We start from the raw sequence: 26,624 nt of genomic DNA, 5'->3' as shown, positions 1-26,624 counted from the left end.
TAGGAAGATATGCTAGTGTTTGATAACCAGTGTGGACCGTTAGGGTGGCGTTTTTCATAATACGTAATGCCATCAAGGTCTACTGTCACAACAGCATTAACTGACTACGTCTCGGGCCATTATGAGTCACTCGGGCCAATTATCACTCACCGGCCCGGCTACGCCGTGTATTAACCTCTAAATATCGACCAGTCTCTATTTCCAGTGAATGAGATGACAGTCTAAATCTTGATAATTTTTTCCGGTGTTTATCATTTTTGACACACGTTAATTACTCTTCAAATAAAAACTCTTTTTTTTAAATCTACAATTTATAGTATTCCATTTCTGGTTTGGATGTTAAGTTATCGGGTGACTTATCATATCAGTTTTTCAGATGCATAACCGTAAAAGTATGTTGTTCTAAAACATGAGCGAGTCCCTTTAAAAAACTTCATGCGTCTGCATTATGTATCCTTATTATTCCTTGTAGTTTCTATAATGAATGGCAAATTGGAGAAGGGGCATACGTTTAATATAATATGTTTTAACAATGGAACAATAAACACAAAGGATAGATCAGACTGTAGATCTCCCTTTTGGTTCGCAGCATTCAAAAGCGGATAAAGGAGTAATGTGGATTTAAGAGAGTGGTCCGCCTTAGCAGTATAACGAAATCTGGCATTATTTGGTACGCAGATTTTCAAAATGATTTAGTATTTTTAGGACATCATCAGAGGCAAATGAGTACGGTTGACCCAACAGGAGCAAGAATTACTGGTATTCGGTATATAAGAGGGTGAAGGGTACATCCTTAGAGACATAAAAATACAGGTGACAGAACAGGAGCCCGCAATATTCTTTACGTTTAGGGGTGCAGGATACATCTTCAGAGGCAAATGAATACAATTGACTCAATACGAGCACGAAATATTTCTGTGCTTAAAGAGGTGCACGGGTACATCCTCAGAAAAAATGAAAGCAAATTACTCAACGGGAGCACGAAATATTCGGTATGTAAAAGGGTGTAGGAAGTTTCCAGTCCACATCCCCAGAGTTAAATGAATACAGTTGACCTAACAAGAGCCCGAAACATTCGATACGTGCTGGGTTACTTTCTCAGAGATAAATGAATACAGTGGCACATTAATAATACAGATGACCCAACATGAGCCAGAAATATTCGGTACGTAAGGGGATTTTGGGGTTTATCTTTGGAGGCAAAAGAGTATAGTTGACCTTACTAAAATCACATACTATTCGATGCGTAGAAAAGTGCAGTTGTACATACTCAGAGACAAATAAGTACAGTTGATCTAACAGGACCACGAAATATTCTGTACGTTAATGGATGCCGGGGTACATCCTCAGAGACATATAAAGCAGTTGACTCACACAGTTGCCAAAAGCCTTTCCTGGTCTTGTGTAACAACCTCCAATAGTAATTGATAAATTGTGAAACTATCTAACAACATTTAGATACCTTCCATTTGAAATTTCAGTCCGAGACTGTGTGTCAAGTAAGTATGGAACGCCGCAACTACCTCATGCTGTGACACCTTATGCTATGTTGAGCTGATATGGGTTAAGCGCTGCTGTCTCCTGGAAGTGTTGAAGTGTTGTTGTCTACTGGAAGTGTTGTTGTAGAATAGAGGTGCTGTTATCCTCTGGAAGAGATTTTACTCACTGGAAGTTTGGTTGTCCACTTGACCATTTGTCCACTGGAGGTGTTTTATTTACTGGAAACGTTGCTGCCCACTAGAAATATTGCTGTCCGCTGAAAAGTATCCACGTGACTTATTGTCCACTGGACATGCTGTTGTTCATTGGAAATGTTGTTGTCCACTGGAATTGTTGTTGTCTCCTGGAAGTGCTGTTGTCCACTAGAAGGGTTGTTGTCCGCTGGATGTGTTGCTGTCCACTATAAGTGTTGTTGTTGTCTACTGGAAGTGTTCTTATCCACTGGAAGTGTTGTTGTTGTCCACTAGAAATGTTGTTATCCACTGGAAGTGATGTTGTCCACTGAAAGTCTTGTTGACTACTGGAAGTGTTGTTGTCAACTAGAAGTGTTATTGTCCACTGGAAGTGTTATTATCCACTGGAAGTGATGTTATCCACTGGAAGTCTTGTTGACTACTGGAAGTGTTGTTGTCAACTAGAAGTGTTATTGTCCACTGGAAGTGTTGTTATCCACTGGAAGTGATGTTGTCCACTGAAAGTGTTGCTGTCCACTAGAAGTGTTGTTGTTGTCTACTGGAAGTGTTGTTGTCCACTGGAAGTGATGTTGTCCTCTGAAAGTGTTGTTGACCACTGGAAGTGTTGTTGTCCACTGGAAGTGTTGTTGTCAACTGGAAGTGTTGTTGTTGTCCTCTGGAAGAGATGTTGTCCTCTGAAAGTGTTGTTGTCCACTGGAAGTGTTGTTGTCCACTGGAAGTGATGTTGTCCTCTGAAAGTGTTGTTGACCACTGGAAGTGTTGTTGTCCACTGGAAGTGTTGTTGTCAACTGGAAGTGTTGTTGTTGTCCTCTGGAAGAGATGTTGTCCTCTGAAAGTGTTGTTGTCCACTGGAAGTGTTGTTGACCACTGGAAGTGTTGTTGTCAACTGGAAGTGTTGTTGTCAACTGGAAGTGTTGTTATCCACTGGAAGTGTTGTTGTTGTCCACTAGAAATGTTGTTATCCGCTGGAAGTGATGTTGTCCACTGGAAGTGTTGTTGATTACTGGAAGTGTTGTTGTCCACTAGAAGTGTTGTTGTCCATGTGAAGTGTTGCTGTCCATTAGAAGTGTTGTTGTTGTTTACTGGAAGTGTTGTTGTTGTTTACTGGAAGTGATGTTGTCCACTGAAAGTGTTGTTGACCACTGGAAGTGTTGTTGTCCACTGGAAGTGATGTTGTCCACTGAAAGTGCTTTTGTCCACTGGAAGTGCTATCGTCCACTAAAAATGTTGCAGTCTACTAAAAAGTGAAGTAGTCCACTAGAAGTGTTGTTGTCCACTAAAAGTGGTGTTGTCCACTGGAGGTGTTGTTGTCCTCATGAAGAATTGTTATCCACTGGAAGTGCTGTTGTCCACTGGAAGTGCTGCTATCCACTATAAGTGAAGTTGTCCACTTGAAGTGTTGTTGTCCACTAGAAGTGTTGTTGTCCACTGGAGGTGTTGTTGTCCTCAAGAATACTTGTTATCCACTGGAATTGCTGTTGTCCACTGGAAGTATTTTGTCCACTAAAAATGAAGTTTTCCATTAAAAGTGTTGTTGTCCACAAGAAGTTATGTTGTCGACTAGAAGTGTTGATGTCCACCAGAAGTGCTGTTGTCCACTGGAGGTGTTGTTGTCCACTGGAGGTGATGGTGTCCTCTGTAAACTGTTGTTTTTTGGATGTGTTGGTGTCCACTGGAAGTGCTGTTGTCCACTTAAAGTGTTGTTGTCCACTAGAAGTGTTGTTGTCCACTCGAAGTGATGTTATCCACTGGAAGTGTTGGTGTTGTCCACAGGAAGTTTTTGTCTCCTGTAAGTGTTGTTGTCCACTGGAAGTGCTGTTGTCCACTAAAAGTGAAGTTGTCCACTAGAAGTGTTGTTGTCCACTGGAGGTGTTGTTGTCCTCAAGAAGAATTGTTATCCACTGGAAGTGCTGTTGTCCACTAGAAGTGTTGTTGTCCACTAGAAGTTATGTTTTCCACTAGAAGTGTTGTTGTCCACTAGAAGTTATGTTTTCCACTAGAAGTGTTGTTGTCTACGGGAAGAGTTGTTGTCCACTGGAAATGCTGTTGTAAACTAGAAGTGTTGTTGTCCACTAGAAGTGTTGTTGTTCACTGGAGGTGTTGTTGTCCACTGGAAGTGCTGTTTTCCACTGGAAGCGTTGTTGTTTACTGGAAGTGATGTTGTCCACTGGAAGTGTTGGTGTCCACAGGAAGTGTTGTTGTCCACTGGGAGTTTTGTTGTTTACTGGAAGTGCCGTTGCCCAAGTGTTGCTGTCCATTTGAAGAGTTGTTTTCCATGGAAAGAAGTATTGTTTTCTTCTTGAAGTGCTGTAGTTCATTTGTTTATTCTAATGTTTCGATTTTTAATTGAGCTGAAAACTGATATGAATCCCTCTCGAGTCCGTTCATTGGGAAAAAACAGTGCCATTCTTGCGAAAGAGAGATCATCCTCAAATGGAGATCGAGCACTAGCCCTATATGGCAACATGCGGTCACCTATGCCACTAGATAACTCTCACCCTTGAGGTGTTGTTGTTAATTTGACATCTATTAAGTCACATAACGTTCTGGTGTACACTATATTTGTTGTTAGTCATGTCAACCTGACTTTTTTCTTCCACATGCCGTATTTTGCGTGTTTGACGCGTTGTTTCAACGTTATAGTTTGTCTTATGAACCTATTATGAAGTATAACTGACATGTTATTTTGCAAAACTGCCGCTTTATTATGTCAATTCGACTTGATATCTTGGCATATCAATGAGTAACTATTATTCACTAGTTATTCCAAATAGGTTTAAACGATGCCTTAACTTTTCAAAACAGTCGGTAAAAAACGGAAAACAAAATGGCTACCTTTTAAAATAATTTCCACCATATTTCTGATATTAGGCGAGTTTCGACCGCCAATGGAAATGGTCCATTTCTTAAATCCGATATTTGACGAGTTTTGTAGCCAATCATAACAGAGGAAACTCAAATTGGTCAAGTTTGGTCGATATTGGTCGAGTTTTTGCATACGTTGTCATCAGTAGTCTGGTATACCGCGATTGTCCCCGTATCGCGCCAAATTTGAAATAGTTGATTAATTATTTGAAGGCTTCATATTAGATATGCATGTCTAAATTCTACTAACACAGTAAAGTGGACCCAACACTAGTACGAGTGGATAAAAAACTTTGGAAAACATGAAAATACCAATATTTGGAGTGTCAAAAAAAGCTTTGTGAAGTGTAATGGCTTCTCGACAAAGTTTTCCAAAGAACATATATGCGGTAGTTTATTTTGTTGATTTGGTTTATTTTTCTTAAACATTCCAAAAGCATATTTGTTATAGATTTGATTATTTTCAAAAACCTAAAAATTGACAAAAATATCTTAAAGATCTTCATTGCTGAAGTGGCAAAATATAGCTTTACACTTGATAGATGCGCAACAACGTAATAACTTTCAAGTATGATAACTCATTTGACTTTATGGATTTAAAAAAAAATATACGATGTTCTGTTCAGATAAAAAAATCAGTTTGTTAGAGTACATATTTCGAACAATTCCAAGTGAAATTGATTTCTAAAATGACTGGATTCTTCGTATCGAGTCGAAACAACGTTGGAACTGCACATCTAATCTGAGGAAGAACGATTTTTCATGAAACCCGCTTGATTTTCAAAGATTTTTTTAATTCATCCGATAAATTTGTCAACCCCTCGGTGGTAAATTTACCAAGGCATTTTAAAATGGTAATTGGTCGGTCATTTTTTAAGGTTTTCGTTTAGCCTTTTTGATTGTAAATTCGTATGCTACAGTCATCAGCCCAGGATTTAGGGAAGTATCAAGTATATAAAATCAACTGAAAATGTATACACACTTGGGTTTGCGTACATGTCCAGTTGAATGTATATAATGATTACATATATTGCCAGATTAGTTTGATGCCGCTTTTTACAGTTGTTTTCAACTTCATCTGAATGCAAACTGTGTTTTTTATCATTATCTATATGAATATTTAAATTATCTATATTCTCAGCGCCATTTTCAGAATTAAGATTCTTGAAAAAGTCGTAGAATTCATGAACGCTGAAAAGATTGATTGATACTTATGGTTCCTCCTTATAAATATGACCAGAATGGTTCGGGCTGCCTCTGCTGCATTTGCATAAGAGAATTAACACAGTGCAGTCTAGTTCAATGTGGTTTGTTCCCACTTTCCCAACCGCTAATTTCACACTTACAAATTATCCCCAATTACCTCTTCGCACCTCAAACTTACCTGTATTTTCTATACTGTTCACAAAAAAATGAACTACACACAAAAACACAAAAAACAGTATACTGGCAGAATATTATTTCACTGTAATTTATTACGGATATCTTGTTTCACTCCGTTTGAAATGTGTACTTATTGTTGAATATAACTATAAAGTTGTCATTTGTTTGCAATGCATATCTATAAAAACAAAATATTTTCTTTGATTGTGTATTGACAAAATACAAATTGTCAAAAATAATAATTAGAACTGATTGTAAATTATTCTGGAAACAATACTGATGGGTCCTTGTTTAAGCAATTGAGACATTCCTCGTAAAAAACTTCCAACATTCTACGAAGCCAAATCTGGTATATACAGACAGCGGTCGAAGACTAGACCAGTGCTGCCAAAGACTAGAGCGAATGTCACCTTGGAAGGGAAGTGGACAGGGACACTAGCCGGGCAGCAATTCCTCGTCGCAAACGACGGTGATGTTGAGCGAATTCTGATATTCGCCACGGTTGAGAACCTGAACCAACTTTCTACAGCCGAGACCTGGTATATGTGCCAGTGTCTCGGTTTAAGGAATATGTAACAGAACAGGGGATAGAGGGAGAACATCGAGCATGGAACCACTACGACAACGAAGGTCCACCCACTACAAGTTATGTTGAGGTTTGGCACCGTATCATTAATAACCAAGTGCGCCACTGCCACCCTAATGTATACAGTCTGATAGATATTGTCCAGAAAAAGCAGGCTGCTAACGAGGCCAAGATATTCCAGCACGCCAATGGTGGAAAGCAGCTGCCGAGGAAGCAGGTTTACCGTTAGCTTGAGCAAAGGCTCATCAGGCTTTAACACCAGGTACAAACCGGCCATATGGATATATTAACATATGTTGATGCTGCTGCCCATTTAGTTAAACTGAAGTAAATGTGTGTGAATAGGTAGCATAAAAGTGTTGTATTATGCGTAAATGTATGTTTTCATTTATATCAATTAATACATACATTATAAATATTTGAATATGTGATATTTATTTATACTGTTAAAATGTGTTATTAAAGATATAGTTATACCTATAGTGTGCTGTGTAATTATATATTATGTAATCGTGTTTTGCTCACCAAAGATGGCAGGACACATTTGCTTTGAACTATAAGGAGCGCGTGGTCAGTGTCAACTTTCTTAAAAAAATAGTGTTTGTGACTGGCGAAAGTGTCGAGCACATATTTAAACACCTACAAGAACCTTATGTAGTTTTTCATATACATCTTGGAAGCGAACGAGAACTAACGCCACGCACCTTTGGGTGGTAATAGGCGAGGTGCACGGCTATTTCCCCGCCCTTCTATACGCCAATGACGCTAACCACGTCCGGGTCAACATGATCTTGGCTGCTCAGCCAGGTCACTGCTTCCTGTTAATCGAAATCATCGGAAATATCGTTATGAAAATACTATTTCTTCAATAACATTATAATAACCTAATTACCTTACTTTCATATTTATATGATTGCTTTTAATTCTTCTTGAGTGTAATGTATGAATTTATCTTCGAATGGTTCTCAGATGACCGTCAGCATAAGTTGTTGAAATTGTTGCGATTTGTCTTAAAACACTGGTGCTGGTTTCCCTATAATTTATTAAGTTCAACATCATTTCGTGGATTTTCGTTCTAAGGCATAATTTACAGCCGTTGGTTATATATAAATTGTGATAATCGTATTCAACAATTCATTTGTTTTGGTTTATAGTAAATTAACACGTGCAGAATTTGTCGACGTTTTTTTCGCAAGACTGTGCCTCATTACAGTGAGGAGTCCACAAGTAAGCGCTATGTATAGATAGAAGGGAAGTAACTCATGAAGGGGAGTTCATTTCCGATAGACGAGTGGACCGTTTTGCGAGTTGTTTGAAACTTCAACAAATTTCTTCAACTAGACACATGTCCAAGTAATGATTATTAATGTCATTGTAATATTTCATTGTTATAAGCATGTATTCTGCATGTAATTGTTTGTATTTTTGCGGCATGTATTACGTACGGATGCCTTTTGAGATTCTCTAACACTGATAACTGCAGTTATGTCTCCGCCATTCATGGGTATACATGTTGTTTTTGGCCTGTCAGTCTGTACGTCACACTTCATTTCCGCTCAATAACTAAAGAACTTTTAGACCCAGGAAATTATACTTAGTATGACTATTAGTCATGATCAGTAGATTTTAAGATCAGAAGGTCAAGGAAGCGGTGACCTTGAAGTAAAAAAACTGTTTTCGCTCAATCACTGAAGATCATTTGGGTCCAGGAAACTCTTCTTGGTATGCGAGTTCGTCATTACTTTAAGATGACCTCTATTGCTTTTGAGATCAGTAGGTCAAAGGTCAACGTCGCGGTGACCTTCAGGTGAAAAACTTCATACTTTGTATACCGGTTGGTCATATCTAGTAGATGACTCATTTAATTTTGAGACCAGTAGGTCAAAGGTCAATGTCACGGTGACCTTGGGGTGAAAAAAACAACAGTTTCCGCTCAATAACATAAGAACGCTTGGGGCCAGGGACTTCATGCTTGTTTTGCAAGTTGGTCATACTTATTAGATGACACCTATTGATTTTGAGAAACAACATAATCATTGTATACGCCGAGTGCCTGTTATTGGGGCCCCTTTCAAACGGCGATCCTTGCCAATTGCGGTCGCACGAACTCTCAAATTTACAACGATAGTCAAGTAATAAAATCGAAATAATTACCTTATATTCCCATAAAACTCACAATCAATAAATCTGCCTAAGATATGAAGTTGCAAATTCTTTTATCATTATCCTTTAGATACATCGCTGTTGATGTTGTTCTTGTTGATGTTGCTGTTTTAACTGGTAGCGTATGAAAAGAAACAACAATACAATACGTGCTTATTTTTTTTATTTAACAGTCTTTAACACATATATGTAAATAACGACTGCACAAACATGAAAAAAAACTTAATATAAATGTTAACAAACTATTCAACAATAAATCGATACATAAGTGGGAATATATAAAATGCATACTGGAAACCGAATTTCAAAAAAAATAATATTGCAAATATCCAATGCGCGTACACTTTACAGTGGTGAATATACTCGCACAAGTACGTATACGGTACGGCACAAATGCGCGTATACTGTACAGTGGTGAATATACTCGCACAAGTACATATACGGTACGGCACAAATGCGCGTATACTGTACAGTTGTGATTATACTCGCACAAGTACATATACGGTACGGCACAAATGCGCGTATACTGTACAGTTGTGATTATACTCGCACAAGTACATATACGGTACGGCACAAATGCGCGTATACTGTACAATGGTAACATACACGTTATATGTACATTTGAATGTATGGTACGTCGCTAACTTGCAAATGTTACATGGAAAACTTGGATTTCTTCCTTGAAATTACATTTAAACTTAGCCACCCATGAAATGTAAATGTGAATGTAGAATTGTAGAAATGTAGGTTTGCTAGCAAAAATTCATGACCTCTTTGTTCATGGAATACAGTTACTGGTTTTCCGAAAATGAATGATAAACGAAATGGAGCTAAATAACGAAGAAACTGACAAATAATCTTTCTACTATAAACATTATGATAAACAGTAATGACAATATATCTCTAGTATTGGACAGTGTTTGAAAATCGGACTCCGTTGTTATCGATAATCGAATCGAATCGGACCAAGCATTTCGATTTACTATCGGACAATAATCGAAAGTTTATAATATCAGTAAGCAATACATTTCTTTATACATATTATCATCATGATCATTTAAATGGTTAAACCTGAGATCAGTACGTGTGATGCTATAGTCATGCTATTTGCAACAGTAAGTAAATTTCAATAACCTTCATCTGTCTTTTATAACTAAACGAAAAAACATAACAACAAATCAAATACTAATAATTGCACATGAATTGCAAAATGATGCACGCCGCATCAAGTAAGTTATCTTAGCGTATTATCCATGTAAAAGCATATTCAATATTTGTGAACCAGCTTAACATTCAATAAACTGTTAAATTGAACATTTCATTAGAAAATCTTATTTTCATAAAACTTTCACAAAAAAGTAAATTAATGAATTTAAAACGATATTAAAAACAGAATGCATCGAGCCGGGATCACCGGTAAGACCGGACCCACTACAAAAAGAGACAGTTTATTAAAGAAGTTTTTATGAAATATATAAACAATTAAAAACAATTTTGAATTTTGGGAGAGTTTGTACGCAAAAATGTTTACATGCACCGCATTTGTGTAAGAGAGTGACCTCCCATGTTAAAATGACTTCAACGAGAATTTACCGGAAACAAAATTTGACATTTACTCGACATTAACCACAACAAAAAATACGTAGTTACCGGAAGTATTATTAACGACATCGATTTTGGACAACCACTATCGATTTTCGCATTGTCAGCGACGATAAATCGATTGTACTCGATTATCGTTTCATCACTAGTATTGGTATATACAGCGAAAAGAAAGGGAAAACTAAGACTTAGGATACAACCTACTTCCTGGTTTTAAAAATATGTCCGATACTAAGAAAGAATGTACATAAGAGAAGCTGATGTTCCAATATATGATTTGTTATTTTATGGTAACACATGATATTTTATGATACATGTATGTAATATATATCATGTTTCAATAAGTTACTTAAATGAAACGTCACTTGGGAAACACATTCCTCTTTACAAATTGTCACGTTATCTGGCGTCAGTGTCTAAAATATTACTTTTTGTTGACCATGTTTCTAGCCAGACTTTTCTTCACCATTCTATGTGACTGAGCGATAGTTATTGGTGCTTCTGCAACATCGTAACTCTCGCCTTCCTCCGGAGATGACATCATGGCCGACATCGGGGCGACAGGGGCCGACATCGGGGCCGGTGCACCACCAAAAGATCTACTCGCGAACGTAAGGCGCTCACTGCCAGTCGAAGGCTTGAAGGAGGCTTTAATATCGGCCATATTGGTCAGCTTGGATAGGGCACTCACTTCCGGAACGTCCGCTGCATTCACTAAGTCTGCCTTGTTTCTCTGCAGTTGCTTTGAACGAATACCTTTGGAGGCCATTTTAGAATGTACCCGTCTCGACATCTCTGTTTCGTCGATGGCTCGTCCGGCCGCGATGTCGGCGTTAACTTCCTCATTCACTTCTTCCATAAGCCGTTCAAGGGCCATTTCCTCCTGAGCACCGCCTACAATAACCTGGGTGAGAACCTGAGCCCTGCTTAATGGCACGTACTGTCCACCTGTATTGTAGGCGATCGCCATGAAAAAGTTTTTGTACGGCGTAATGCTTGGCTCGCAACCGGCTATATATAACGTTATTCCCTTTTCTGCCATCTGGTGGACGACGTTTATAGGGTCAATTCCGGCAGGGCATCCGTCTGGGAAGCCATCACCACAACCACCCAAGCCGTGTGGAGGAGCGTCGGAGATGCACACACATATCTTTGTAGCATCCTCCCTCCAACTCAATTTCAGAACATCGTGCAGAGCGTCGGCGACAGCTTCCGGTGTATCTCCCCCTCCCGCTGCTGAAGTCGCGCTCAGCCAGCCTTTCATCGTGTTAGGTGAGCCGGTAAAGTCGTGCACCTGTGTGACAAACGTGCTGTCTTGTGGGGGATGGTCCCGGTAGTTGACAAGAGCCAATCGCACGTCGCTTTTCTCACTGGCCACTATCTCCTCCACGATCTTTCGAATGTTTTCCCGAGCGGAGTTAATGTAGGACCCCATACTTCCGGTACAATCCATAGCAAAGGCCAGGTCCAATTTATTAATGTCATGTCGTTTCACTGCAGGCTTATGAACCGACTGCACTTCAATTTTACCAGCCATTGTTACCAGTAGACAAACAAATTGCTAATAAACGTGTCGTATGTATATACCTGGTATAAATCAGCTAGCTATCGTCAGGATGGTTTGCTGGTTTAATACACCTTGATGTATATAATCATATTTGTAAATCATGGGCAAAGAGCGTTAAAGATATTTTACAAACATTAGGATTTAATGAAGTTTGGTTATTTCAAACTGTTGGTGACGTTGATAAATTTATATATGAATTAAAGCAGCGACTGCAAGATGTTTATGTACAAAACTTGTTTGCAGAAATTAATAACTCATCCAGAGCAAAATCATATGTGCTGTTTGCAGATTTTAAGTTACAATCTTACTTATGTGATGTAAATATTGTAAAATTTCGGAAAGCCCTTACGAGGTTAAGACTCTCATCACATAGACTAGAAATCGAGGCCGGTAGATGGCATAAACCTGAATCTATACCTGTTAGTGAACGAAAATGTCAAATTTGTAATATCCTCGAAGATGAGTTTCATTTTTTGTTAGAATGTACATTGTATAATGATTTCAGAAACAATACATCAGTAAATATTATTGGAAAAGACCAAATGTACTGAAATTTGTTGAACTTATTGCTAGTGATAGGAAAGCTACATGTAGAAAATTATCGATGTATGTACATAAAGTTTTTGAATTAAGAAATACATTTGTTTATATCTAACATATGTAATAAGTTTATATCTGTATAACCGCCACTGTCTCCTCACTGTGATAATATTATAGTATTATATATATTATTGTTTGAATTATATAATAATATAGTGTTATATATATTAAAGTTTGAATTATATAATAATATAGTGTTAGTTATTGTAAAAAAATAAACAAAAATAATGTATCTATGAAAGTGTATTTGACTACTGATCTATGAATTGTCATGATATGTGTATATATGCAAATTTACTGTATGCTCATGGGCCTATGGCCTTTATGCATTTGAAATAAACTATAAAACTATATTTCACAACCACATTTGCTTTGTTTACTGTGACGGTGCGTTCAACCGATGTAATGTCTTAAATTAGAAACACCGTCATATCACACAAATAGAAAATCCATAAAACCACAGGAATGCGAAACTCTTGTTAAACTTCAAGAGCCGATAAATCTTTCATCCTAAATACTAGAAGATTCTAAATATTTATCATAAACGGAAACCGTATGAGATAGGAAGGTAAGGCGAATTTCGGGTAAGATTTTGTTAATACAAGTTTATTTGTTATATGTCGATTTAACATTTTTATTCGTCAGTATGTTCAATATAATTATGCATATAAATAAGTTTTAAATACAGGTTTAAACTTAATAGTGATTTTTCAATGTTGTACAAATAGAAGAGTGTTTGACGCTATTGACAGGAGTGTTCTGATATTTAATGTTTAGCTTAAGCCCCAAAAGAAATACATGTGTTTCCGGTAACCCGACCGACCCTATTTTTTCCTCGCCGACCATAATCTTTTTTAGGCATAAAAGTAAAACATCAAAAAATAAATATATCGTCATTATTTTTGTTGTTTGTCTGTCTCTGTTCCCGGAGAATAAACTTTCGTTCCTGAGTATGTATTACCGAGACGCTTTGTCAGCAGGGAAACAAAATGGCGGAGATCGGCGATCCCTGTCCGGTATCTTTAAATTGGCAAACGCATTCTCGACTTTCCAATAGACCATAATCCTTTGCGGCATGGTGACTTCCGGTTTATTTCCGGGTTATGACGAAGTACAATAACAGCGATAAATACGGACAAATTATCATTCCAGGTTTGTTATAATTTATTTATTTTTATTAGATTTGTCATTTTAATGAGTTTATATTACATTATTGTGATATTATTTGAATGTCATGAGCTATAAATCGCTTGACTGTTTACTTGGACAGTTAGTTCTGGTGGGTGGGGTAGATGGTTCAGAAAAGACTGCAGTTACTATTCTTATTGGAGTTTTATAAACAACAAATTTTCATCTATTCTAAAACATTTGTTTTGAAAATAAACACAAATAATACATTAGTCTGTTTTACTATCTGACAGTCATAATCTAATGAGGAATCTGTATGTACATTACCAGGTATAACTAATAGTCTTATGAATGAACATAAATAAATCATCATCAATATAAATTATGATATTTATACTGCTGTGTGTATTTTATTACTATGTAATAAACATTTTACTTAGAGTAATTATGTCATGCTGTCACCTGTGTAGTCTTCTGAATGATTTGTTATTTTCAAATATTATGATGGCCACCGGACTAGTCGCATACCCCCAGGCCTGGAATTAAATCGGGTTCCAGATTGTCTTAAAACCCATTCATAAATAAGTCTGAGAGTAACTTACTTTTTTATAAAATTATGCTTTTTATGTTCCATTCCTTTCTTTACAGATATGATTCAAATATGCTGATGTTATCTTCTGAGATCATTACTTTCAATGAAGAACATCACTACAATTGGTTGGGCTGCTAGATTGGTAGCAATGTGATGGACAGCTAGTACCTGACATGCTTTTGTTGGTTTGGCATCTATTGCTTACTGGGCCGCTATATTGGATGGACCATACGTGTTGGTTGAACAATTATAAACGGTTGGACTGGAAGTGTTGGTTGGACCACCAGTGTTGTTTGGACTGCTTGTTGGACAGAATGTGTGATAGACAACTAGTGTTATTTGAATCACTGTTGGGTCATATTGGTTTGATTCCCATTGCTAGTACTTGTTGGATCTCTTTTGTTGGTTGAACTGTTGTTTTTTACTGTTATTACTGATATTCATACATGTATAATATGTTAAGTGCTTAGTATTCAACACTTATTATTATTATTGTTATCATAAGAAATATTATTATTCAAAAATCATATAAATATATAAAATTAAATATTTTTTTTATGTCCTTGTACTTTAGTTATGTTTTACATTTACAATGTGCATCATAATGTTTTAATATATGAACAACTCTTTTTATAGATATTTAAATAAACATTAATTCTGTACAACCATTTTTTGTTTCTTTTGCTACAATTTGTATGATAGTGTCAGACATTTTCTACAGAAATGATAAATTTGTCATAAAAAAGCACAGCAAAAAAAATAGAGCTTATGGTAACTTCTTTAAATGCTGATTCTCATCAAAATGAATAAGTTGAATTGCATCATTGAATGTATGATTCTTCATTAAATTTGATGAGATCTCCTGCCAATTGACCTTTAGGGACATGCACCTTTAAAACTGCAATCTTACAGATTAACTGATTTTGATATCATTGCCTTCAATTCAGTCAGTCATATAAGATGATTCACAAAATAACAGATCTCAGTTGTTTGAAACACTGTCAAAAGACTCCATGTTCTTAAAGCGTTAGAAACGCTTTTTAACCATAAATATATCCATTTTCAAACAAAGATACGTACAAATGTTATCTGATCTTTTATCACTAGTTTTCAGACATTTTTTTGTCATAACGGTCCAGATAATTCTGTAAAAATGTTTTTTGATCTTCCATCAGCAATCTTATATCACTGGTTTTCAGACATTTTTTCGTCAAAATGGTCAGTCTGAGAATGCAGCTTTAAACTTGAGCACTGTATTTACAATGATGAACAATTTTAGTTATGAAAATTAAAATACATAGGAGCAGATGTATTGAATCATTCAAGTCTTGAAACATTCTGTATGATCTTGCTGGACATGAGCCTATTGTTTCTGGAAATTTGCATGTGTACCAAGTTTAATTTAAATCTCAAGGCTGTTTGAATTTGGGCCAAGAAAATATTCGGCCTACAGTACTGCGCTAACGACACCTAGGCTTATTGACTATAACAATACTAAAGTAACACGATAGGAAAAAGCTCGAACCAAGGGTTGCCAGAAAAAGCACGGTGCTCCTACAAACTAAGTTAACCGGGTGACTAGTTATTGCCCACAAACGTTAACTCGATTTTATGTCTTTTTAATATTAACCATGGGAGTTTACACAGTCATTGGAATAAAAAGATCATAGACAATCATATTAATAACAACGGTATCTTTTACAATTTAATAATAACATTAAACATGATATAATTCAATAACAATAAATTGTCCTTGGTATGCAATAATCCCTTTAAAGGTTCATTTGCCAAGGGTTAAAAAACCACATCTTGCTTCTTTTTGAAAAATCTCTTGTTCGACTGTTATCGGCTATAAAGTGTTGTTTCACATCCTGTGTCATAATTTTAAGTTCTAAATGTCTACTTTTTGTACCAAACATTTAAATTTATGTCACTTGTGTGCATTTCTTTAGTCCTTGCAGTCAAGGAAAGTTTTCATTCATATTGACACACTTCATTTATTTTATCTCTGTTCTTGAACCGATTCCGTCTCTTGTGTTTTGCACAGATTTTTCTTGAAAAACCACTGATATAGCAGGTGCTATCAGATCAATGGTATCAACTGCCTACTCCTGTTGAGCATCAACTTGGCGGAATCAAACATCCAGAATGGACATCTCTGAAATAAAATAAATAGTTTTATCATCATCCAACTTAGCCAGAAAAAAATAATATAAAAGACTCTTAACTGTTAAAGCTGCACTCTCACAGATATACCATTTTGACAACTTTTTTTATTTGCTGTCTTGGAAACAGGCAATTTCTGCGTAAATATCTGCAAACCAGTGATATAAGCCTGCTGACAAAAAAAATCAGATCACCGATTTTCATATCTCCATTTAAAAAATATTATTTTATGGCTAATTTTAAAAGCGTTACTGACGGTTTAAGAAAAATGCATTAAAAATTATTTTATTTACTTAAAAATAAAAATCTGCGATCCAATGTTTTGTCAGCAGTCTTATATCACTGGTTTTCTTGCACGTTTGCATAAATTGGCAGTCGAAGACAAAAAAAAACCAGTTGTCAAAATGTTTAATCTGTGAGAGTGCAGCTTTAATATCAGTCAGATATTTAAACAGTTACAATTTACTAGTACAATATTAATAAGCTGTTATTTTAAGACCTGCATATTTGTTTACATACAGCACAGCAGTCAGTATTTAAATGCCCCTCTTAATCACATTTAAGCTTCATTTACTTGACTGTTTTGAAGTTGCAGATTTTAACAATTTCACACTAATTGCAACATATCATTCATTTAATTTAATAACAAACTCAACAAACCACAATTGAATGCATACTTTATAACAATCAATATGTATTTGAAGTCTTTGCGAACTACTATGAAAGTCTTTACCATTATATTTGTTATTTTACCCTACCCACTTAAATGTGTATTGAAGTTGGGTATAAACGGTATATATTTATAGAAGAATGTATAACCTGATGTTCCTAACATGTTTTACTCACCTATCGATCTATTTTGCCAAGTATGCTCTTCCTTTCACTCGTATCGATAACTTGGAAATTGAATGCGGAAATAAACCGGAAGTCACCTTTGTCGCAAAGCATTATGGGCTTTTGGTATAAGGCGAATGGTCCAAACACGTGGTTGATCACAGGAGACACATTTTACTGTCTTCATAATGAAAACATTTAGAATATAGTTCGCGGTGTTATTTATCCATGTCCAAAATAGAACTTACTGTTTTTACATTAGGCTTTGCAGGCTTCTTACGATTAGGTGCGAACTCATGCTTAGGTTTAACTGCGAGGGTCACATTTCATTTATCGTTACATTAATTTATCCGCAGTTATCAATGGTTGTTTATTCCGCCTAATTTAAGTCCCATCAACTGAAATCCAAACAAAAACCTGCGGAAGTTATAACAACACATTTATAGGAATGTGTCGGCTGCAGATCAAACGGTACAATTTGTGACATCAGAGTACGAGCGATAATAAGATCAAAGGCGCGTGGCTATGGTTTGTATTAAATCGGTCGGTCGGATACCGTATGATACCATCTGATTGCCAGGATTTCGTCAAGGCTGGTAAGAAAATACCATACGATCAAAAAAAAAATTATAATAATCAATAATCGTCGTCTGGGAATCTTAAAACAATGACCGAAATGTTTGAATTCACTACGAATATGAATATTAATTGTTACGAAAATAATAAAATAAGATACATAATATAAATCCATATCCGCGTTAACTTGTCCTATTATTAACCTACCTCCACATAAGAGAGCTCATAGTTGACAAGCAAATCGGCGATTTTCTTCAAGCAAATTAACAAATTTAGTTGATAAATGTCTGTTTATGTAAAACATCATCATAGATTTGAAGAAATTGAAGCGCTGGATTTGTTCTCAAAACCGATCGCGTCTTATAAAGGAGTATTATATACAAAAAGAACACCAAATTTCTTGGGTAAAATTCGCGGGAAAATACGGTAGTCGAAGGTAAGGAAATGATTTCAGACATTAAACAATGATGTTTTTTCTGACTATTTGTTTATTTTGGTAAGCTTAGATATAATATAATTGATTTGATGCAACAGACTTTTGTATGAAATCGAAACTGTAAAAAAAAAAAAAAAAAAAAGGAAAAATCCCGAACGACCGACCCTATTTTTTTCGCCATGTTACCGGAAACACAGGGGTTTTTTTTGGCCTTAAGTAATATGATACTCCCGCCTCTAGAGTCTAAAATTATACTGTTATACTGCTAGGAACACAGTTGTCTTGCTGCGTTCTTGGTGTACATATGTAGATGAATAAATGGAATACAAAATTAAGTTGTATTGTTATTCCATAAACACCAAACATTAAAACATGGTGTCAGAAGTATAAAGTAATTGACAAGGATTAGTACTATAGTGATAAATTAATTTAAAACCACAATGGAAAGGTTAACTGGCGTTCCATTACCTTCCATGAATTGGAGTAGTGTCAATCTCCTAGAAGCATTTAAAAAGTTTCGTCAACATTGTGATTTTATTTTTGCGGGACCATTGAGAGGAGAAAGTGAAGAAGTAAAAGTGGCATATATATTATGCTTTTATGGATAGGGGAAAAAGGCCATGAAATCTTCAACACATTGACATTAACGGCAAAACAAAGAAAGAGTCTTAAGTATGTAGCTGACAGTTTCGTCGCTCACGCGCAGTCAAAATCAAACCCTGTCTTTTGCAGATACAAATTCAAAAATGAACTTCAGGGAGACCATTCAATGAAACAATTGTTACAAAATTCAAAACTTTGGCAATAGACTGTGCATTCGGTGATGGTTCAAAAGATGATATGATAAGAGATCAAATTGTTGTCGGTGTAAAATCTTCAAAAATAAGAGAAAAGTTAATAACAGAGGGCGAAAAGCTTACATTGACAAAAGCAATACAAATTTGCCAAACATATGAGTATGCACAAACGCAACTCAAGTCAATGGACAGCAATGAAAAGTCAATAAATGCAGTATACATCTCCTAGATCACAAGGGGCAACCGCCAGCACGGGTACCTTCGCATCGAGACGATGGACAGGAAGCGCAAAACCTAGGATAACCTAAAAGGGACCACATCCAAAAAAGGCACCCTCGAGATACAAAGGCGACAGATGAGCAAAATGCAACGGGCAACATGGAAAAGGGTAATGTCCGGAATTTGGAAAAAAATGCATTATCTGCAAGAAATACAACCATTTTGCAGTGTGTTGCAGAGCCAACAAATCAATCAATGAAGTGCAAAATGAAAGTGACGAAAGTGATTGTGAAAAGTGTTTGTTGATACCGATCAATCAAAAGTAACAAATAGGCAAGCATTGTAGAAATTGGTGTGGGATCAAAGGAAAAGCTCGTGAAATTCAAAATCGATACAGGAGCACAGGTAAACATTTATGTACATGGAGTTAGCGGCCTAGCGGCGTGAAGTTAGCGGCCTAGCGGCGTGAAGTTAGCGGCCTAGCGGCCTAATAGGCTGTCTTATTTTAAAGCATGGATACATGAATTTTCTTCTTAAACAATGATATATTAACAGTTTTTATGCACACAATATCAATTTGAAGCGATTTTCAACATTTTTCCCCAAATAGTCGATCAAACATTTATCTATTTTACAGCATGCAAACATGCTTGCTCTTCTAAAACAATGATATATTTGCTATTTTTATGCACAAAATATCATTTTGAAGCAATTTTGAACATTTTTTCAAAAATGAGATCCGGCGATTCAGCGGCCTAGCGGCCTAGCGGCCTAGCGGCGTGAAGTTAGCGGCCTAGCGGCCTAATATGGTATCTTATTTTAAAGCATGGATACATGAATTTTCTTCTTAAACAATGATATATTAACTGTTTATATGCACACAATATCAATTTGGAGCGATTTTCAACATTTTTTTTCAAAAAGTCGATCAAACATTTATCTATTTTAAAGCATGCAAACATGCTTGCTCTTCTAAAACAATGACATATTTGCTGTTTTTATGCACAAAATATCATTTTAAAGCGATTTTCAACATTTTTTCAAAAAAGTCGATTCAGCGATACAGCGGCCTAGCGGCGTGAAGTTAGCGGCCTAGCGGCCTAATATGGTATCTTACTTTAAAGCATTGATACATGAATTTTCTTCTTAAACAATGATATATTTGCTGTTTTTAAGCACAAAATATCATTTTAAAGCGATTTTCAATATTTTTGCAAATAAGTCCATCCAGCGATTCAGCGGCCTAGCGGCGTGAAGTTAGCGGCCTAGCGGCGTGAAGTTAGCGGCCTAGCGGCGTGAAGTTAGCGGCCTAGCGGCCTAATATGGTATCTTATTTTAAAGCATGGATACATGAATTTTCTTCTTAAACAATGATATATTAACTGTTTTTATGCACAAAATATCAATTTGGAGCGATTTACAACATTTTTTTCAAAAATGTCGATCAAACATTTATCTATTTTAAAGCATACAAACATGCTTGCTCTTCTAAAACAATAATATATTTGCTGTTTTATGCAGTTTTCATGGCAGAAACCACAAGATGAATCATTTAACAAGGTGAAAGAAATTATCACCAGACCAGGGGTGCGTTTCAGATAGATTTTACGATCTGCCATTATCGTAAATTTACGATTATAATAACGACCAACAAGCACAGCGTTAAAGCGAGTGACCCAGCCTGAAGTGAAATGACGTTACGTCATATTAACCTGATGAGCGCACCTGTCTTTTTTATTAATGATAATTATAATAATAATACTAATAATAATAATAATAATAATAATAATAATAATAATAATAATAATGATAATCCCTTGAATGGAATCAATTAATGTAACTCTCCTTTTTATAATGATTGACACAAATGATACAAACTCGTGGTCTCTATTCTGATTAACCATCTGCTATTTATGTTACAATTGTATCTTAAGAACATCATCATCCGGGATTTTTTGTGATGGAGGCAGTGGCGGGTTCCGACGTTCCTTTTTAAAATTTGTGTAATTATAATGAAAATTGGACAACAACAAAATACGTTTTTTTTCAGGCTGGTGATTTTACTTTGTTAAGTGAAATATTATAGTATGCGTATTATGAATGTTCTGTAAAGTAAATGCAAACGTGCAGCATGGTGCTGATGACGATAGTCACGATGATGCGACGACAACGGCAATGATGATTTAATAATTATAACGCGACAACAACTCTATAATGGTGATGCGATGACGACGATAGTGATAATGCGGCGACGACGAAGACGAATATTATGATTATTATAATGATAATGAGACGACGACTAAGATGATGAAAATAATAATGATGATGCGACGACGGCAATGATACTAATTATGATGTGACGATGACGACAATGATCATGACGAGATGATGATGCGTAGATGTTGCTGATGATTGATGATTTGGATGATGATGAAGGTGGTGAAGTTATTGTTGTTGGTGGTGGTTGTGTATGTGTGGATGATGATGATGATGATGATGATGATGATGATGATGATGATGATGACTGATTCCAATCACCAACAACCGGCATTAGTTCAGATAACGATGAAAGTTCATACGTTTATGCACCAAAACTGTGACAAGGAGTTATTGTATTAGAAACAGTTCGAAAATACAATTTTGACTGGTTGGATTTTTTGTATGAAGACAATTCATAAATCCATCTTTATTGTGTCAATCGTTGTAATAACAGTTAAATAAACAGTATTTCAGATCCATTCAAAATACATGATAAAATCTACATTTGCAGACATGCTTCAAATACACAAAATTACTAAAAGAAATATAGCTATTTTACAAGCTCGTGTCATCAAAACACATTATTCAACAAAAAGTATCTTAAAAACTGGTGCAGATTGCCATAGTTGTTAAGTGTTCAGAGATTCATGCAGATAGTATCTATTATCTATTTCAATCATGTTATGATATACACTGGAGTATACACTTTATGTAGCATTCTGTGTTTATACATGAACCAGTCAAAGTAAAAAGAAATGTATTCAGAAATATCAAAAGATTCACTTAATTTCTATAAAAAGATAGTATGAAGGTTTACATGATCAACCATGGTACTGTGTGTTTTATATATTATCATAAGTTTGAATAAATATGTCATTTAAATTTTCCTATATAATTCAGAAGTGTTTGAATCCTTAGAGGAAACATGTTCAACTGGATATACATCACAGTTGAAACTGTATAAATATATATATATATTTTTGGAAAATCTAATGCTAATGGCTTTTAAATGAAAAGTCAAACTTAAAAAAATAAATAAGAAATTTCATTTCAAATAATGAGGGTTACACACAAATGCCTCACTGCCTATTTAACAGTTTAAAGTCTTATGTTGTGTTTGGATATACAATTAATTTCATGTTCTGTGTCAATATATCTGTAGTTATCTTCTGGGTCTGGTATCTCCAGTGTATGTAGATATAAAGTACTGTTCTGACAAAGTCTCCTAAAACACACTGGAACCTTTAAGGTGAGTATCTTGAAGACTGACCGTGAGCATATTCTTGATGTTTGAAACCTTGTGAATTCTCAGTGTCCTGAAAAAGATAAAAAGTTATAAAATATTGTTTAATACAGCACAATATAATACATTTATGAAAACGCCTTTTTAATGGTTTAACTACAAGTAACACATAATTTTCATTCCCTGTTTTCAACTAAAATAGTCTGCATATTTATGAAAATTATTGTCTTTTTAAAAAAAAATAAGTAGGGTATTTAAGAAAACATGAACAACACCATTCTGTTCACATTTTATTTCATGTTTAATATTCATATAAGTTAAATAACAATTATGTCATAACAGTTAACTGCTCAAAGTAAGATGGCCAACATTGTATCAATATAAAATACATCTTATTGTATTATTCATAAAATTGGTTTATATCCTATTGCATTTTATCATTTCCTACCTACTTTTATATTTCCCTCCATTGCCAGCTTGAAGCATTCCTGATAGTTTTCTATCACCAGCCTGAAATAATTAACTTAAACAAATATTTAACAAGCAAAAAAAACTAAAAAAAATGAAAACATAGAATATCAATAAGCATCTGTACATAGCCTGTGCATTAACTGCAGGTACATAATATGGTTTTGCAGTTTAGTTTCTACATTAGTCCTAATATGACAATGTGCTCATATGTTGAATATACCTGTATTATTATTTATAAAACCAACATTAGAATTTAATTCCCTTTTCCATACCATTATTAAACAGAGGTCAATGCAGAGCACAGCATTTTCCACCAAGACCATGACACTTCTGTTGTCAATTTTCATTTAAGTTTTTATTGTACACTTGGCATCAAATGGTATGACTGAAAAAGACAAGATTTAACCTTTGTCAGTTGAATGCTCACATACATATACTACAAAGTTCTACATAAACCATATGATACCTTACTAAACAAGTTTCAATTACAAGTAAAGGTGAACTAAAATGATTACATTGTCACCTGATAGTGTCCATGGTATTAAAGTAGCCTATAATCAACTTATTTGTTGTGACAGTGTTGTTTACATATTTAGCATCAGTTTTAGATGTGTAAAAATAAGAAAAATAATTATGTTATATCATGACATGATAAAATGGTAACACTGTTTAATAATTCACTGACTACATGCCACAAAGACCGGTAATATTACAACAAAATATGTACAGGCATTTATTTATCCGAATTAAAAACCATCCGAAATAGAAGAATTTCAAGAAAATGTTTAACATGACATATTAAACAGCAATGAAACCAAATCAAATTCAACATCATATTCCATGTTTAAGATGTACACAATATATGCACATTAACTAAATATAACTAAAAGCTTACATCTTCTACAGTTAAAATCCTTTTTTGACAGAACGGCGGAAATAGAACATTTTCGTACTGTTTTCAGCTATTTTTAGACATAGTTTGAAAATTCCACACCAGCGAACATGCTACACGCAATATTTAACTCTCAAATGATGATAAAAAGTCAAAGTAAATTTTGATATGGAGAAAATCTTCATCCGCCATCTTGATCGTTAAGTTAACGAGTGCCTCTTACCGGTCGTAGGTTTACGAGCAAAATTAACGATAAAGCAGGTGCACGTTGCGTCTCTGAAACGGTGCCGATCGGTAATTTTGGTCGTACTACCAAAATCAGCTAACGATCGCCTTAACGATCGTCTCTGAAACGCACCCCAGGTCTTGTACTAGGTTACTAAGACCCAAAAAACCTTTGATATTGCAAACAGACAGTAGTCGAACATGACTGAGTCTAGGTTCTACGTTGTTGCAAGAAGGTCAGCCTATAGCATATGCATCGAAATCATTGACATCAATTCAAAAGAATTATGCGATGATAGAGCTGGAATGCTTAGGTATATTATTTGGCCTCAAACGTCACCATGACTATGTTTAAGGGCTTAAGGTCATAGTTGAAACTGACCATATGCCGCTTATACCGATATTCACGAAAAACTTTAATAATGCTCCAGCAAGGCTGCAACGCATGCTTTTACAAATGCAGCGTTATGACATTGAAGTCAAATATCGACCGGGCAAGGAAATACCTATTCCTGATACGTTATCAAGGAAATCTGAAGACATTGACATACAGGTCAATATGGTTATGGCTAGTTTACCGATAAGTGATCGGAAAATTACAGAAATTAGGACAGAGACAGACAAAGACTCACAACTTGTACCATTGAAACAAGTTATTTTACAAGGGTGGCCTAACAACAGAAAGAATTGTAGGTCAGAAATAATTCACTACTGGAATCATAGAGATGAACTTACGGTAGTTGATGGAATCATTGTGAGGGGAAACAAAGTTGTTATAGAAGAACGTGTTAAGACATTGTTCATGCAGGTCATTTTGGTATTGATAAGTGCTTAAAAAGAGCACGAGATGTCATGTTTTGGCCTCGAATTTCAGAGGAAATTAAAAGATCAGTTTTGAGCTGTCCAATATGCATAGAGCATAGAGACTCAAACCCAAAAGAACCATTGCAACTTCATGATTTCCCAGAATATCCATGGCAAATGGTAGCCACAGATCTGTTCTCAATAGACACTCAAACTTATCTACTTGTTGTAGATTACTACTCACATTTCTTTGAGATAAAAGAATTGCCAAGCATGAAAAGTAGTACGGTTATCAGCCGTATGAAAGCCATATTTGCAAAGTTTGGCATTCCAGAAATTGTGATATCTGATAATGGGCCATGCTATTCATCAGGAGAATTTCTAACATTCTCTTATGAGTGGTACACAAAACAAGTTCCCCAAACCACCCATCAGGAAATGGCTTTGCAGAAATTTATGTAAAAATATGCAAGAAAATCTTAATGAAAGCCAAAAGGACAAAGAAAGATCTTTTAATTGCCATTTTAGAGTACAGGTCCACTCCTCTCAATATTGGATACTCCCCTGCAGAATTGTTAATGGGAAGGCAATTAAGGTCATTTTTGCCAACTCAGAAAATGAAACTACATCCTCAGTATATTACTCCACAGAAAGTTAGTTCTAAATTGGCAGAATATAAGGAGCAAGACAAAGTCTTTTATGATAGAAATGCTAAAAAATTGTCGATTCTGAATGTAGGTGATTCAGCTAGAATTCAGGGCTCTAATAACCGTTGGCGTAAAGCTGTTGTGACTGAAAAGAAAAATGATCGCTCGTATGTTGTGAAAACGGAGGATGGTGCTTGTTATAGCCGTAACAGAAAACACCTTTTAAAAACAAATGAGCACTTTATTTCACAACCAGAGATTGACTTTCAGGGTAACAGCGAAAATGAAAATTCAGCACAAGCTGAAAACACTGTGACACCCTCGAACTTTGATAATCAAGATTTGTCAACACGTGAAAATGTTCACACGTCAAATTCTTCAACCAAGCCCGTGAATGAGTCTGTCAAGCCAATGTATATCACAAGATATGGCAGACAGGTTATACCCAAAGTGATTACTTCTATGTGAAAGTAACATAACATAACATTGTTTCAATTATGATCGCATTCGTTTTGATAAACTGTTGTTTGTATGACATTTAGCAGGAAAATTGGCAATAAGTGTTTTCTGATGAAAATTGTTATCATATTTATGTGTTGTTGAGTGAATGGAATTTTATTAACACTGTGAGCTTTGCGGTTGATTAACAGGACAGACGTTTCTAGACAACAATATGAACTGATAAAAATAATAACACACGATCATTAGTTTTTATATATAAACAATTAAGAATTATTTAAATTTATTTAAAGAAGGGAGATGTTCTGATATTTAATGTTTAGCTTAGGTAAGATGATACTCCCGCCTTTAGAGTATAAAATTATACTGCCATACTGCTTGGAACACAGTTGTCTTGCTGAGTTCTTGGTGTACAT

General features: G+C 35.5%; 2 protein-coding genes across 2 annotated transcripts in view; one reads left to right on the top strand and one right to left on the bottom strand.

Annotated features, from left to right (window-relative positions):
- Positions 1-8,897: 8,897 nt before the first annotated feature.
- On the bottom strand, positions 8,898-11,937 carry LOC128207651 (uncharacterized). The gene has a single exon (XM_052910707.1). It carries the CDS (start codon positions 11,828-11,830, stop codon positions 10,718-10,720), a length of 1,113 nt encoding a protein of 370 aa, XP_052766667.1. The 5' UTR covers positions 11,831-11,937; the 3' UTR covers positions 8,898-10,717.
- Positions 11,938-12,989: 1,052 nt separating this feature from the next.
- LOC128209675 (circularly permutated Ras protein 1-like) overlaps positions 12,990-26,624 on the top strand; it is a 30,312-nt gene continuing 16,677 nt past the window's right edge. Inside the window, exon 1 of the mRNA XM_052913819.1 lies at positions 12,990-13,044. The gene's annotated coding sequence lies outside the window, so the exon portion shown is untranslated. The remainder of the gene's footprint in view (positions 13,045-26,624) is intronic.

This window comes from Mya arenaria, chromosome 11 (genome assembly GCF_026914265.1).
Source record: "Mya arenaria isolate MELC-2E11 chromosome 11, ASM2691426v1".
NCBI classification, from domain to species: domain Eukaryota; kingdom Metazoa; phylum Mollusca; class Bivalvia; order Myida; family Myidae; genus Mya; species Mya arenaria.
Note: the sequence above shows the minus strand (reverse complement) of the source record. Positions and strands in the feature narration are given on the sequence as shown.

What these genes read in the sequence shown, in the direction of transcription:
- LOC128207651 (XM_052910707.1), bottom strand. Translation starts at nt 11,830, where the DNA reads ATGGCTGGTAAAATTGAAGTGCAGTCGGTTCATAAGCCTGCAGTGAAA.